At 41.8% G+C, this 17,551-nt stretch overlaps 1 protein-coding gene across 1 annotated transcript in view; it reads left to right on the top strand.

The window, feature by feature from the left end:
* Window positions 1-1,752: 1,752 nt before the first annotated feature.
* Window positions 1,753-17,551, top strand: part of LOC114569992 (retinoic acid receptor alpha-B) — a 29,005-nt gene continuing 13,206 nt past the window's right edge. The window contains exons 1-2 of the mRNA XM_028600181.1: window positions 1,753-3,006; window positions 16,964-17,118. Of these exons, the coding sequence (XP_028455982.1) occupies window positions 2,808-3,006; window positions 16,964-17,118 (354 nt within the window). The 5' untranslated portion in view covers window positions 1,753-2,807. The remainder of the gene's footprint in view (window positions 3,007-16,963; window positions 17,119-17,551) is intronic.

Raw genomic sequence — 17,551 nt, 5'->3', positions numbered from 1 at the left:
ATTACAATAAAGTGTCTGGCTTTTGTTGGCTATCTAGTGTCAGTAAAAAATGCCTTTTTAGTGAGTTTCCTCTTAACAAAATTCTCTGAGTGAATTTAAGCTGGGCTTTTTATTGTGAAGGGGAGACACGGAGGAGCCAGGGTTAAGGCAGCATTTTTTCCCCACTCAACCTTTGTTGTACGTACGGTCGTTTAGTTTTATTGCAGTTTATTAATATCCAATATCCAATGCTGTCCAGACTGCTCCAAATTCCAAACCCCAAGTTCACTGGGTGGCCAGGAAGCCAAGTGTGAAGTAGATAGTTGAAAGACAACGGACACACACACACACACACACACACACACACACACACACACACACACACACATGGGGGTCCTCAATTTTATAGTTAAATAAATTGGCTGAGTGTCAATATTTCTATCTCTTTTCATATTTTGTGTGGATGTGCATGCATGTGTATATATACAGTATATAATATATATATATATATATATATATATATATATATATATATATATGTGTGTGTGTGTGTTTATATTAGTGTGTATGTGTACAATAAATATATGACAGAGCCAATGTCAGGTGTAACTGGTCACTGTGCAACAATTTTTCACTTCTTCCATCATTCACACTGCCCGTCTCTTTGTGCCCCTTGTGAGGGATTATTGATGCCTTTTGGTGTCCTTAAATCTTTTCTTTCCTGCTGCTTTCACATTAACCTACTAACCCTGACGTTCATCTCCATCCTCATCTCTTTGTTTTTTTATACCCCCCAACCCATTTTCACTTCTCCCCCGTCTCCTTAGTTTCCATAGATTTAATGTCCAGTATCGATTAACAGGCAGCAATGGATGTGATGTGTTTCCCCTTTCTCCGCTCATATTTTAACCAGCAGCTAATCAATACAGTGAGGCATCACATAAAACTAGGGATTAAAGGGTGTGTGTGTGTGTGTGTGTGCGTGTGTGTGCGTGTGTGTGTGTGTGGCAGGGGGACGTGTTAGAATCTATGCATTCACTCATGAACATGTGCAAAAAATGGCAAACATGCAATATTTTTTAATGCAACTGTAAACACTTTGCAAGTGTCTATAAAGCAGTCAGGTCCCATTGGACAGGAAACCTGTCAGCTGCGAAATAAGCTTTAAATAATTAAATGATAAAAAAAAAATACCACACAATAACCAAATGCAATGCAAAATTCGTTAGCATTTTCATCCAAATATTCCTTTTTTTATTTTTTACACCAGGTTTGTAGTTTACTCTAAAGGATGTTATGATATATATTTTTTAGCTTGTGTATAATGTAGTGCAGTAGAAATATAAAGTCCCTTAAAATGGAAATACAAGTAGGCTGCCTTAAAACTGTAGGCTAGCTTTGTTAGCCTATATGTAGGCTATGTAGTTCTAACCCAGCACTGTATGCCACGTAACAATAGGCTAATAATAATATGAAATACAAATAGTAGTGTTCAAAAAATGTATAACTTGTTTTGTAAAGTTTTGCAAATAAAAAAAAATAAAATACAAAAAAATACAAATAGTAGTAAGCTAGTTATTTTAGTTGAGAACATCAGTCAGCAATAGCCACATTTTGAAAGTAGGCAGAAAGAATTTTTGGAGGCACGCGCGGGGCAGATAGGTGGAGCTCGTGCGCAGCTGGTGTCACTCATCAAACGAGAGAGAGAGAGAGAGAGAGAGAGAGAGAGAGAGAGAGAGAGAGAGAGAGAGAGAGAGAGGCCGTTGGGTACAGCGAGGGTACCACAGGACACTGCTTTATGTAGGCTACTGCTGCTGGACCTCAACAACTAGCAACAGAGGCGGACAGACCCAAACTGCCACGGATATCTGCTCGACCTACCTCACCGTCGCCGCAAATTTTAACCTTTGGATATTCTGCTACTTGGACATTTAGCTAAAGCGGCAAGTTACGAGTCAAATATGACAGCGCGTAGCCTATGTAGCATAAATGTATGTGTCAGGGCTGTTTTTTCTGTCGTCAACGTTTGGATATTGTGAGCCGGAGCGAGCGGACGGAGCAGCGACTGGATCTTTTTTTTTTTTACTTTTCGGCGATTCATGTACAGCACCCAACTGTTTAAACAGTTGTGGTTGTGAGCAGTCTGTCCACTAAGAGACTGTTCGCCTGGCTGGCCACTAGCTTCCGATATCGATAAGTAGCTGATGGTCAGCCGCTGTGGTTTAGCTACATAATACAATTTCAGCTGCGAACACAGCGAATAGACTGCTAGCGGTAGCGAAGACCGTTGACACAGGCTGGAGACGTTGAGGTCATTATAAACTCTTGAATATAACAGGCTACACACACACACACACACGCACGCACACACACACACACACACACACATCACATGTGTGTTGGTACAGTAGCCTATTGACACATTACAGCTTTCCTTCTTTTAAGTCTTCGGTGCTACAAAGTAACGAGGGCTGTGACTCCACCAGCAAGGTAACTTAAGTAGGTAAGCACTTGTAGCATTTGGACTTGTAACAAAGACAACAGCGTTCAAATCGTCGTCTAAACGTGTTCGGGTCGTGCAAAAACGACATAACGGAGAGTAAAGTTTGACAGTAAACTGCGTGTAGGCTACTCCTCCAAGGGCTGAAAGGTCACCGGGACCGGTCATCTCTTTTTCTCTTCTCCCCCTCCTCCTATCAGTCTGTTATGAAGATGTGAACTCCTCCCTCTCTCCCTTCCTCTTTCTCTCTTCGCCGTCCAGGACGCTTTGATCATTTTTTTTCTCCGTTTGGTACAAAGAGATCAAAGGCGACTCCCGCCTCTCGGGGATGTACGAAAGCGTGGATGTTGTGGGTTTTAGCCCCAGCCCCAGCAGCCCCAGTCCGGGCTCTTTTCTGAGCATGGACTACTACCACAGACCCCCGGGGCTCGGGCCGGAGAAGGGACTCCTGTCCGGTGTCGGAGGACTCCAGCGTCCGTTCGGAGGCTCCCTGGTAACCGGCAGACACTGGAGCGGATCCAGCCACTGTGAGTTTCCATTGAAAAATGATTTGCCATGTTTGACTTGTAAACAAAATAACTGCAGGGTACACCAGAATTAAGTCAGTGTAGATTATTGAATTAGTTGAGAAATAATAAGGGGGTGCTGGCGGGTAAAGCCCTTGCCTGTGCTTTGAAATGTGTTGTCAGTTGTGTGTGTGTGTGTGTGTGGGGGGGGGATGAATGCACGAGTACACCGCTTCCATTTGGGACACATGCCATGCCAGTCCCTTCTATAGTAGCTTATCAAGTGCCCCACAGCCTCATTTTTAGTCCCCTAACGAACTAGATAGGAATTTGAAGGCACCACTGTTCTATACAGCATGTAGTGCCTGCCATTCACTTTAACTTTACTAGCCTGCTCAGCATGTTTCCTTTCCTATTCTTTCATTGTTAGTCCCTTACAACATTTATATTCTTTTTCTACAGTACACTAGCTACTGTTTGTGTCCACACCATTTTAAATGTATTAACATTATGATTGCCAGACCCCTAGTATACCTTTTTCTAGGGCTGGGACGATATGCTTTTGGCCCAATTTGATTCTTTAACGATACATGGGTGCCGATTCTAGAATAGGGTGACCAGATTTCCGGGAGCTGAAACCGGGACACTTTGCGTGTGACCGTAGTGCTTGTGCACGCGCACACGCTTTGGTAAAATTAACAAAATTGCAGCCTTTTTCAGTTCAGAATGAGATTTATGTTGAGACTTTTCTAAAAAAGATTTTTGAAGTGTTATTTATTCCAATAACACCAAAAGAATTAAAATGATTGAACATTTTGAGCATTAAACACTTCATTTCCTGCATTCTGGTGAATTTTTATGCACCTATTTCTACCTTTTTCTGAATCAATGTATGCTGCAAATATCATTATGTAAAGAGAAAAATAGATTACAATCCAAATATAAAAACATAATGGAATATATTGAAGTAAGGCTAACAGGCATTATGTATTGCTTTCAAATATGTATTCTCTTTTGGATGGACTTTTCTAATTATAGCTGAGTCAGCACACATGTAGCCTAGGCATCATTTACTCCTCCCTCCTGTTTTGCTCTTTTGTTGTTAATGTAGGCCTATTAATAAACCCCTGGACTGTAATATTTCAGATGTGTTTGAGCAATGTCCAAAACTTTGTGCACATTCAAAATACAGTATATCTGTGTTCTCTGTGATTTGGAGGAGTCGTGATTTTGAGAAAAATAAAGTTATAATAGGCTATTACAAGAATAAAGTCACTATTTCAGAAATCTACCTGCACCATAGTCTGGTTTTACGTGATTGCTGTAGCTCTCAGACCTTCTGACAGACACAGAGCCCTGTTTGGGTGTCTGAATGAGACAAAGAGTTTAGCTAGGGAAGTGGCCGTACGCTGCTCTACAAAAACCGAATCTACTGCAGAAATACACGGAGCACAAACGCAACACATCTACCGCAGCATGTCGACAGCAGAGCGCATCCGTTATAACCTGAGGCTGCGCTGCATTTTACAGAGAGAGTGGACACTAAGAGACCCACAGGTCTGCTTCAGAGCTCCGTGTGGTTGAGTCTGAACAATAGACTGTAAACATCACGTCACAGGAACTTCAAACTAAATCATTAGTATTGCGCTCCTTAACTTTGTGTTGATGGCATCAATGTATTACACTGATTTGGCTAGGATTCCTCCGAAAACTTCACCCGGCTTTCACAGCTTTTCCTCCATGTAGAGACGGTTGCTAGGTGATAGCAACAAACGCAACATGGTCGGACCCTGCATGTAGCTGCCCGTTCTATTCGCCTCGGAAAAATAATCTGGAAAAAGTTACATTTGGGACTACACTCAAAACATTCGGGGCTCAAGCCCCAGCAAAATCGTCTGACGCCGCTCCTCCTAAAACCGGGACATTTTAGCGTCCCGACAGGCTTTTGTCGGGACTCGGGACATTAACTTCAAAATCGGGACTGTCCCGGTCAAACCGGGACGTATGGTCACCCTATTCTAAAAGTATTGGGATTGGAATGAGTATTGCTTATTTTCTTTTCCTTCTTTAGCAAAAAGTAGTAGAATAATACACTTCTAAAGACAATATAGCATGAGACCTTTCTCACTTAGGTGAATCATTGGTAAAAAAAAAAAAAAAGTTATATGAATCTGGGGAAAGTAATTGATTTTAATAAATCGTCGCAAAAAAAATGCTGATACATATGTGAATTGATTTCCCCCCCCCCACCCCTATCTTTAACAATGAGGATGTTAATGTAGCTGTTTGTCTATGTATGCTGTGTATTATGCAACTTTAAGATTTAAGGTTCATGTTTTCAATGAAGTGACTCATATGACCTCAGTAGGTCAGCAGCTGTCTGCACTCATTTACCAAATCCAGCTGTCGTGACCTCAGGCTCATTGCTTCTCATTGGGTGAGAATGAACTCGCAATGTTTATAGCTCATCAACATTAAACTGCACAGGCCTTTAATGTATAGATGGTTAAGAGCTAGGGCTGGCTACCGAATTCGATACTTTTTAGGCACCGACCGAATTGCCTTCTTAGTATCGAGTATCAAAAAATCCCTCTTCATTCATTCACACCAAATTTCAATACCTAAGGAGTAAATCTCCTCAGTGTCAGTGAGCCAATGAGCATGTAGCATGCTTCTACCAAGATGTAATAATGCTTCTGATTGGCTGTCTAATGTTACACATCGTAGAGACACGCAGGAGAAACACACAGAGAGGCTCACGTAGTAGTAGCTGAAAAACAAATAAAAAGATTTTTGCCGTAATGTTGCAATTTATTTTTTAGTAAAATGGATTTTAGAAAATTAGCATCAGAATAAGAAATGTTCAGGAATTGGTATCTAAGTAACGGTATTGTTATCGGTACCAGTAAATGTCTTCAACGATACCCGGCCTTATTTAGAGCTGAAACATTTAGTTGATTGTACATTGGTAGATAATGGAGCAACTATTTGTCATAATCAATTAATCCACTTTTCAAGCAACATTTACCAAACATTACCTAGCTTTCAGTTTCTCAAATTGATAGGGTTTTGTGCTTTTCTGTGTCCTATGCGATAATTAATAGTTAATAGTAGTAGTTCAAGTAGTTAATAGTTAATTTCATTACAGAAGCCAAACTTTTCAAATTTTAAGTGTTGCCTAATCACAAGATGTACAAGAAATGTACTGAAATGAAATACAAGATTAACCGTGTTAAAAGTATTATTAGGAACTACGTATCTGATGAGCGAATGAGTGAACAGCTTTTGGCATTTTTTCCATCCAGCCATTTTCTATACCTGCTGAACATGCAGAACCATTGGGAAGGGGGTGGCTGAGAGGCATGGTCACCCTAGACAGAAAAACACATATAAACACCAGGATTTCCCCCAGATAAGTTGTGGCAGCATTAATGTGGAGCCAAATAACAGAATCGTGGATGAAATGAAAATAAACCCCCCCCCCGCTATAAGACAGATTCCATACGGCTCTACATTACATTCCAGTAGGGCTGCCACCTCTTAGTCGATTAGTCGACTAATCGGTCGTTTTGGTCTTAGTCGACTAAGATTTCTTTAGTCGATTAGTCATTTTTTATGCTTATTCATGCTTAATTACTTATTTCCAAGAAACTTCTGAGCACATTTATGGTAAACACAAGATTTAAAGTGGTGCTTTTGGATTAATTGTGGAGAAACTCAGTTTTACAGATGGTTAATTAACTACATTTATATTGTGCTTTTCTAGTCTTAACCCCCTCTCAAAGCGCACAGCTCTGTCAATTAAATCAACTAATCGATTAGTCGACGAAATCGTATAAATGTTAGTCGACTAAGAATTTCTTTAGTCAAGGACAGCCCTACATGCCAGTGCTAAAAGTTAACTGGAGATATGAAAATATGACTACGTCTTAATTTCGGCCTGGTGGGGGGCCACCAGGCTTGCAATATACTGGGGGGAAAACCCTGAACACACAAACACAGGACCTTTTGCTGGGAGTTGACAGTGCTGCCCCACTCTAGCGTCACATGTAAGAGACAGCCAGCTTCAGAGTGAGACAGTAACCTAAGGATATTGACGTGGTGATGTCACCGTGACATAGTCCTTGCACAACCTAGTTAAAGTCATAAAAACAGAGAGTGCAAAGTGGACTCTGGTCGGTCGGTGAGAAACAGAAGGAAAGAAAGACGTATTATAGAAGCGGGGGGAGGGGGGGGGGGCGTGCTCGTAAATTCAAGCTGTAACGACAGGGAGGATTGCCTTCAGTGTGTGTGTGTGTGTGTGTGTGTGTGTGTGTGTTTGGGGCCAGGGGTGGGGGCGGGATGGGTCTTTGTGCGTGACTGGAATGAAGAACATCAAACAGGTTCAAAGGTCAAAGGCCGTACACAGACACAGGCACGCACACACATTCAGTAACTGCTCCAGCGACATGTAAGCAGTGGCCTGGGGGATAGTGCTTCACTCTGTGTGCGTGTGTGTGCGTTTGGGTGTGATCCAAGGCAATGACTCACTGACAATTGGGAAGTGACCTACATCTCTCCCTCTCTTTATTTCTCCTTCTATCTGCCTCTTTCTTTCCTGTGTCAGCTGCCCAGTCATCACTTCTCTGCACTGAATGACCTCTCTCTCTGTCTGTTGGACACACACACACACACACACTCACTTTGGCGCACATACACACATTCACTGATACTCGCAGTTTGTCTGGGAATGTGAGGGTATACTGACCAAGTTTGACCTGAGTGTGAGTGTGAGAAAAGGGGAGGAGGTGGACACTTGTGTGTCAGTGTTTGCATCTACTAGATGTCTTTATTTCTGTGTGTTTGAGGGATCACACTACCGTCAGATGAATGCTAAAAGAGTGGCAGTGGAAACTGGTTATTAATTCATTCGTTCAGAGTCCTTTGGCAAGGCATGTCTTTGTTTGGATTTGACTGTGTAGGAATTTCTTCTCCAATGTCGCACCGTCACATATTTTGTATTTATTAGAGACAGGATAAAGAAGAACGAGAACAAATATGACTGCTATTGTTGTACCAACTTCTAATTTGGAGTATGAACACGGTGCTAGCATTACTAAAACTTCAATACTGTTGTTGTTATTTTGGTGTTGTTATGGGTTTGCATGTTCCTGTTATGTGACCTGCAAGACCATCAAAACGTTTTCTCTAATACACCATGGTAGGGCTGGGCAATATATCAATATCATATCGATATCGTGATAGGAGACTAGATATCATCTTAGATTTTGGATATCGTAATCGTGATATGACATAAGTGTTGTCTTTTTCCTGGTTTTAAAGGCTGCATTACAGTAAAGTGATGTACTTTTCAGAATTTACCAGACTGTTCTAGCTGTTCTATTATTTGCCTTTTCCCCACTTAAGACATTATATCCACATTACTGATGATTATTTATCTAAAATCTAATTCAATCAGGAGACTTCATTTCTGATATGTGATGATTTATTGTACATGTGCGTAAAATGTACAGTAGTCTTTGGAGATTAGACTCCATCATTTAAAAATTCTGAGAAACTTTTAAAAAAGGGGTAGGGCCGAAGTATGAACCCCCCGATGGAGTCTAGACACTGATGGTGGCGTGAGGAGCCCGAAGACCAATGCCAAAGGCCGCCGGGAGAGGTCAGTCGGAAGAGGACCCAGGAGCCGTGAGGGGCGAAGACCGGAGGAGCAGGGGAGGAGGAGGGTGGTGCTCGTATCCTGAAATGACAACTGAGCAGCAGAGAGAGAGACAGGTTTAAAACAGGGAAGTCGTGCAGTGATTGGCTTGTGAATTTCATGGCCGCTTCTGATTGGTTAAGACTAAAGTGAACACCTCTACAGCTGATCCATTCAGTGTAGTGAGGAGTGATTATGTTTAGGAAGTCATCCTGAAAGAATTTGCGCTCAGCTCCATCTGTGAAGATATTTTGTTAAAGCACCAAATGTCAAGCCTAGAATATCGCCACAATATCGATATCGAGGTATTTGGTCAAGAATATTGTGATATCTGATTTTCTCCCTATTGCCCAGCCCTACACCTTGTATCTTGAGGATGTCACAGTCAAGTTTTTTTGGCCCTCAAAAAATGAATACAAAGCAGCAGAAGATATATAGATATTTTGATTAAATATGTATCTGGCAAATTGAAATGGCCTTCTAAATATGGCACACATTGTCCTCATGAGATATTTACGGTACTTTTACACCTACCTGGTTTCGTCCAGACATTTTTACTTTTCAGTGTGATCCGAACCAAAATTAAAGACATAAAAACCTCCACTGGTCCACGACCAGACAGCCAAACCTTGGTCCGGTTTGTTTCAAGTGTGAAGTATTTTTTTTAGACTGTTCAGACTTTTATACCAGGCTTGTCACAGATAGCTCAATATGGGCTAGAGTTCTGGAGTTGATTTCTGGTTTTGCTGGTCCGTTTTCATGTACGTCTAAAACCGGTTAGATTGTATTCAAACCAACTGAACCAGCATTTGTTGTCAAAGGACAATTCCGACCAGTCGAACAACGAACACCGCGCAACCAGTAACATAGCTCAAACACGCCGTTCGGCGTTCGACTGGTCATGACTGATTTTCCCAAGATGGCGCCTGCTTGTATACGTGAACGCTACTGTCTTTCTAATCTATCTTTTTAATAAACTGTCTGTACACTTCTAAAGTTCTGCTACCGTGGAAGTGTGGTGCTATTTTGAGCCTTGTTAGTGGTGTAAAAATAGCGATTTCTTTTTACTTTACCCTCTGCCCCAAAGACTAGCGTTATAAGCTAATCAGCGGTTTGCGCTAGCATGTTTCAAGCTAGAGACACATTCGATTAGCATGAAAACATATCCCAGAGAACAGTCGACTCGGTGCACATAACCCCTAGGTTCATTTTTGCGCCGGAATTGTCCTTTTAAGACACGTTATGGCAACTTAAAAAGTAGCCTTCATCAGGAACGTGTACAGTAAACTTGTATTGAATTAGTTATAACCAACTACTACACCTACTGGACATTTGGCGTCCTACATACACTTGACTCTAGAAAATGGCTCCTACAACATAAATTAACATAATATTGTGTTTAGTATATAAACGGACTAATGGAGCCACTAGGGTCTGTGAGGCCGCGCACGATTGTCTGCTGAGCAAAGGCCGGCAACATGAAGGAGATCAAATTTCAGTGGAGTTGGGAGGGGGGGAGATGTGCATGGCGCACATTGTGTGTGTTAACTAGAAATTGTATGTGTTTTTTTGGGGGGTTATGAGACAAGAGAGGGCAGCGTTAAGCATTGAATTGAGTGGCCGAGATTAGTGGCCAAGCCTGTGTGGACCCGGTGCAGACAGCCGCATGGATTTTAAATGAGAGCGTATCTTTTGCATGAGACATGCAGGTAAAAAACACGTCAGACACGCTTGCTTTCTGCACACCAGTCAAAGAAAACTGAAACTGCTGCAATATGGCAAACATTTCGGATTTGAAACCAACAAAAGAGGTGAGCCAAAATACATTGACATAGTCTGCTGATTGGGTTGCAGCTTTCACTCTGTGCTTCTTCTTCTTATTTAGTGTTTATTGGTGCTTGGCAAACCAGTTTAGAGGTGTATTACCGTCACGCTTTCATTCATGGGCTCGCTCAGTCTCATTATGTTCCACTCTGGGAGCGGCTGCTGAGTCGAGTGCGACACCTAGTTGTAAAATTCCTTATACCGGTCGGATGTTGGCTTCATATCAAACCGGTTGGAAAACTTTAACACCGTCCCAACCCTAGTATGGGCATACACAGTATGTCTGCCTTTATGACTGCCAGTAAGCAACACGGAATTGGCTTTGATTTGATTTTTCAACCATGTAATGCAGGGGTCTTCAAAGTTTTTTAAGCCAAGGACCCCTCAACTTAAAGAGAGACAGAGCATGGACCCCCTACTACATATATTGTAAAAAAAATGAAGTTGCATATTAAAAGTAGGGCGGCCTAAAGCTTTTTTTGCATAGAATCCTAAACTATTAAAATGTTTTGTGGCACAGTAAATCCTTAGGATGAACTGTATCCATGGGTGGCCTTAGTGACTACCTTACCTATAGGCCAGTAAGAAGTGGGGTTTACATTTGCTAATAATATGATGGATTCATGTTAAGACTTTTTAATTTTTGAAAAAAACTTTCAAAAATTAACAATATAACAAAATTTGAACTACATCTATACATTCTAAATCAGTATCCGCCTCAAAAATGTTGGTCGGGCTGCAAACAATTATTTTTATTATCTATTAATCTGCAGATGTTTTTTTGTGTGTTAATTTGGATTATTTGGTTGTTTGGTGTGTAAAACATCAGAAAACGGGACAGCTCTCATCGCACAATCCTAGTGCACAACGGTAAGTCTTCAAATGTCTTGTTTTGCCGCCCAAAACTTTCAATTTACTATGATATAAGACCAAGAAAAAGCCGTTAATTCTCAAATGGAATCGATTAATCGTTTTTAGCTCTTGAGCGAATATCGTTTCTGCACATGATGCTGCTACAGGAAATTGAGAAAGTTTAAAGGTAGGGCTGGGCAGTATCACTAACATATACCAGAAGGCAAAATTTGTCAACAGAGATTTTTCCATTACGTAAATACCGTGGTAGCTATCCCTTTAACATCTCTTGTTACATTAGGCCAGTGTGAGCAAATCGATGAGCAATCACTGCCTTTTTTGCAATATCGGATTTTCAAGTCAATTGGACTTCCCCAATATGTTCTACTATGGCCATACTATAGCTTAATATATATAAATATTGTGATAAAATGACATATACCACCAAAGGGTGAATGTGGGGCAAGGGCTAGTCAGAGCAGTTTGTCCAGGAATGGTACTAGACTGGAATGTGCTTATTAGTTGTAGTTAGTTAGTTTTTGGATTCTCACCAGGAGAAAATCATTAGCAGTGATAATGGATGTCAGTGAGGCTTAATAGCACGTCAACAAAAAACCACGTCTAAGAGCTTAGAGCTACGTCTTGTTATCTCTCGGGAGAAGAATTCAGTATTGTGATTAGAGGCCGGTCTCTAGGCTGATAGAGCATGCTCTCTATTCAGGAAGTGTTTGCTGGCATCAAGCCAGGGCCGCCTGGGGAGCCCATTTAACAGCATTTTACATCAGATTTGGATCCCTATTGGATTTTAACTAAACTGACCCGGGGACACAGATTGGCCGCGCTCGGCCCTGGAGCAAGGATGCCCCAGATGTCGAAAGGCTTTAACCAGGCCAGGGTAAAGCCCAAGCTTAGTATTAATGTATGTAAATAATGTGTTGTTGGTATTTACATTAGATTTTCTGCCCTGAACAAGTGACTCCCCCTTGACAAATGTAAGGCAGCTGTGTCATGTAGGGATGTCACGGTGAGGAAATGTTCCCACCGGTTAATAAAGATATTTTTCGATGGCGCTCAATGTCTGTAGAGCACTTATTTGATATCTGGCCTCTCCTGGTCGAGCTTCCACTGCCGAGCCGGTCTTCTGTGGGAGGGTTGCACCGCGCTTCGGCAGCAAGGCGGCCGGCAGAGATTACGCTTTAAAGATTGCCTCGTTAACGTTATCAGGCTCCCTTACTAGCGTTGGGTTTACATCCGAAATATTGCCAAAATTAGGCAGTCAAATAGACGCAGCACAAACACACAGCAATGTGAACGGCCCTGCGGACCCCGCGCGCTGTTATCGGCTGGGGGTTACACCCACGTGGGGGCCCAAAGACTATGGTTGATGCCCGGAAATTCCCCGCACACAGCGGAATAAGAATGAAATACAAGGCAGAGGGCCTGGTCCCTGCAGTTGTTAGGGGTGCTGAGATTGGACGATTCCGCATCGATGCACTGACAGACCATAATCGATTATTGCCTACTGATGTTGCTTGCTGATTTTCCGGTCACTGCTTTTTTTGTTTTTGCCTTTTGTCCGTTTGCTGTGTTCAGACTCTGCTTCATTCAGGAAGTGTCTTTTTTTGAGCGCGGATCAAATAAAAAGGGGTGACGACTTGAATGTTGTTGATGAAAACCCTGTAGCGATACATAATAATATTGAGGCAGTGATGCATCATGATATCACATTTTTTTTATGTTGAAAATTGCTTCTGTTAGGGGTGGGAATCACCAGAGGTCTCGCAATACGATATCATCACGATACTTGTGTCACGATACGATATTATTGTGATTTTAAACATATTGCAATATTCTGTTGTTTATCGCAATTTATTACCTTTTTTTTCCCAATTTCAAAATGTCCCCAAAAGGAAATGTTGTCATCATCTGTTTTATCTACATTTCTCTGTTTGTTCATCTCACTTCAATTCTGTTGCTGCAAAATGGGATTGTCAAGCAGACAGACACATGTATAATAAAAGATCGATACTTGGCGTCTGTGTATCGATGCAGTATTGCCACGGAAAATATTGCGTTACTATGCTGTATCGATTTTTTATTTTTTTTTTCCCCCACCCCTAGCTGCTGTGTACGTTGTCATTCGGGGACAACGTGAGTTTCCACCGGGCCGCTCTGGTCCACTAACTACTTCATCGTCCACCGAAAAATGATTTGTTCCATACTTCCACACCCACCATATTCACGGAAGGTGTGTGACAGCCCATTCCCTCGCACGCATGCCTCTCCTCCAGGCAATGGATGACGCATGTGGCGAAGTTGTGAAAGGGGCTTTTTCGGGGGGATGGATCCGTCATCACTCCACAGAAGATTCTTTCCCCTCCGTTTAGTCAGGGAGAACATGTGATGTGAACTTGTGATGTAGATGAGGTGCTGTGGCCAGACCAAAATTTGAGTCAGGGTTGAGTCTAATTGTTATTTTTTAACATTTTGCATTCGTGTTTTGGAAAAACAAGCAACTTTTTTTTTCTTCTTCTTCTTTTCAGAAAACCCTTTATCTTAAAGTTAGAGCTGTTATTATATTATATCGATATTGTGATATGAGACTAGATATATTGTCTTAGATTTTGGATATTGTAATATGGCGTAAGTGAACTTACCAGACTGTTCTAGCTGTTCTATTATTTGCCTTTACCCACTTAGTTAATATATCCACATTACTGATGATTATTCATCAAAGATCTCATTGTGTAAATATTTTGTGAAAGCACCAATAGTCATCACTACAATATCGGTATTGATATCGATGTATTTGGTCAAAAATGTTGTGATATTTGATTTTCTCCATATCGCCCTTCCCTTGTTAACGTGTTACCCTTTGCACTAGAGGAAAAGTCAACAGATCACCAAAACTAACAGCATTCGTTCTCTTGTTAATTGATGAGACTAAACGCTGGTCAGATGTGGTCATTTGCATATTTGAGTTAAATGTATTTATTGTAGCTGCATAGTATATTTCTCTGACTTTAGGACACAGTTATTATTTAAGAGCTGTCTCATGAATGTCTAGACTTGTAATTGCACCAAAAACTTTACTTCACATCTGGGAGTTTGTCAAAAACAATAAGTAATCCAGTAACTGTAGGTGTACACAATATGACGATCCTGATGAGATCAACTTATTATGCATTAACTATTAAAACGTGAGTAACAAAGATGAGGACACCCGGCATTCCGTCTGTGAAATACCTCGTTGCTCAGTTTAACGTTCAAAGAACGTCTTTCCAAGAAACCTACAGCGAAAAGCTGTACATTTTGGTTTGCACATGCTTCCGAGTGCGTCATGTCCCGCACGCTGAAGCAGAAGCAGAAGTGGGCAGCAATAGGAAGAGATTACCAAAAACAGAGATGAAAACGAGTGCAAGAGGCACCGTGAGTTAGAGGCCGAGGGACAAAGAGAAGTTTAAAAGAGGTCAGAGAGCGCTGAAGGGAACTGTTGGCTGGCGTGTCAGTGAGAAGAGCAAAGACAAATATTGGAGAGATGAAGAGAGGGGAAGATGGAGGGATGGTATGGCTAAAGAGGAGGAGCAGGGACTTAATTTCCCTGTGTGTGTGTCTCTCTCCCTCTCTCAATGTAAACAGAGCAGGCCAGTAGAGGGGAGTCAAATCTCCTCCAAAGTGGAATGTCTGGTATGGCTACTGAAGCAGGGGGGATGTGTGTGTGGGTGTGGGTGTGGGTGTGTGTGTGTGTGTGTGTGTGTGTGTGTGTGTGTGTGTGTGTCGGTTAGAGGTTAAAGGAGACAGAGTGAAAGAGGGAGAAGCAGAGAAGTTGTGGCTGCTCCTGGTATCTTAATCTGAAGGGGTCGGGACCTTAAAAATGGGTCACGGTCTGTCTTTGCCAGGCCTCTGAGCAAAAATAACAGCCAGTTTGACAAAAATGAGCCCCGATGCAGAATTAGGAGCGGATGGATGTTACGGTTTACTTACTACAAGAGCTGCTGGTGTGCAGCGGACTCCTCCACTGTTGCCTGAACTGACACGAGCAGCTGGACAAAAGAAAACGACAGAACATTTGAAAGTCAACATAAAAAAAAAAAAAAAAAGGGTATAATCCAACCACTTGAAGTTGATTTTACCGTGCCCATGGAAACAAATTCCCTGTGCAGAGCCACATTTTCACCTCACCGAGGCAATGTGTGATTACGAGTTTAGAGTTTGGATGGGATTAGAGTTTAGTGACACATTATGCCAACATCGTAGGAATTACAAACAACATACACAATACAGTAATGGCAAAAGAAACGGCACCTGGCCGAAATGAAGTGAAATAAATGTTACATTATTTTAACAAATACGACTCTTAACTCTTGGTTTACCCAGCTGTAAAAACCCATGTCAGAATAGACCCTTTCAGGCCTCTCTACAACCATTTTCTTTATTTGAAAATAAATGATTTATATTAGTGGGGAGTGTGTCCTTTACCTGTAATAATGAATCATGGCGTGTGTCTGCATAAAGACAATGTGGATTTGCAATAATATTTTAGGTTGTCCTGAGAATTGTAGGAGAAAGTATGATCTCTATTCTGAGTGGGAAAAAAAGCAGGATCCTTATTTTGACCAGAATCATGCCGTCCTCATAGATCGCCAGTTTAAATAGCACAAGTACTTTCTCTTATTTTTCACCAAGCATGCATTGTTACATTCAAAACAAATGTGAAACGATCTAAGAAGGTTGTCATTACAATGGTTAGACAAATGTGTCATAAAAAGCACACATTGCACATGCTTTACAGCTTATTATGCCCCATTGCGTAAAAAAAAAAAAAAACCCGCCGCTGGCGAAACTATTTGAAAAAAAGGCGGGTTCGTCTGTCGCTAGCAATGATGACGCAGTGATTAGTGACGATTCTCCCCGACCAATCGGCAGTCTGCAGATTTTCACGTCACCTTTTGGCCTCAGCTCGCTTGGAACCTCGTCGGTGATACTAAAAAAATGTACCTGTTGGCAGGTACCAGGGACTTTTTTTCATAATGGAAAAACCAAAAAAGGAGAGTCGAGGCGAGTCGAGCAGGTACCATGTAATGGTAAAAACAGCACACTATCTGCTCTAAAATTTGGGAGACTGCACATCATACAAATCATCCGGCACATAAGTCCCTGTAAAACCACAACGTGCCGTGTTAACCCTGTGTTTTTGTACGTATTAAACAGATAAGATATAACTTGTTAATTACAGCGAGCTTCAGAGATGCTGGTTGGCAGATTTCGGCAAGTTACATTTAGATATTTATTTACTATACAGTGTTGCGTATAGTGTTTTGACCTCGACAACCCAACTGCATTTTATCGCAAACTTGCGCCTAGTTAACTTTCTAAATCGCTTGTTTGCTAAGAGTCACCCCTAATTTGCACCATAAATTGGTGTTTACAAATGTATCATAATGCAGGAAAACTAAAATGGTTTGAAGGTCAACATTTCTTTGGGGAAGGACCCTCAGACCCCCTGCCTAATTAATATAATAATATTAATAGAAATGCACTATCATTGCCGTATGACTAAATGTAACTCACCCTGCTTTTTCCTCCCTCTGTCTCCTCACGCAGCTATAGAGACTGAGAGCACGAGTTCAGGGGAGGACCTGCTTGTCCCCAGCCCCCCATCACCTCCGCCTCCACCGCGCATCTACAAGCCCTGCTTTGTATGTCAGGACAAATCTTCAGGATACCACTATGGAGTCAGTGCCTGTGAGGGCTGCAAGGTAGGCAGCTAAACGTATGAGCGAGCTCAACTTCCACCAACACGACACACAGCACTCATTCTGGCTAACTGGGCCGTGCATGTGGACAGATGCAGGCCACAGCTAGAAATCCCCCGAATGAAAAATAGCTACGTGAGACTACTGAGTGATTGCATAATGTGTAAGCGAGGAGGTCACAACCTTTGCACCTCTCTTAGAACTGTAAGCCTCTTTGCTTCATCTAATCCTATACACAGGCACGCGCATGCACACATACACACGCACATACGACTAATCTGTGTATGCAATTAATATTTGCGTGTGGGTTTTTGTGTGCCTGTCGTCAAGTTAATGCCCTGACGCATGCACTGACCTGCTACCAGCTGACCATCAACAATAAATAGCACGCTCCTCCGGTGTTTTCAGTAGTGATCATTAGGGGTTTTTTGGGGGT

The sequence above is a fragment of the Perca flavescens genome, chromosome 15, assembly GCF_004354835.1.
Source record: "Perca flavescens isolate YP-PL-M2 chromosome 15, PFLA_1.0, whole genome shotgun sequence".
NCBI classification, from domain to species: domain Eukaryota; kingdom Metazoa; phylum Chordata; class Actinopteri; order Perciformes; family Percidae; genus Perca; species Perca flavescens.
The sequence above is the reverse complement of the archived record's forward strand: the minus strand, read 5'-3'. Positions and strand labels throughout refer to the sequence as shown.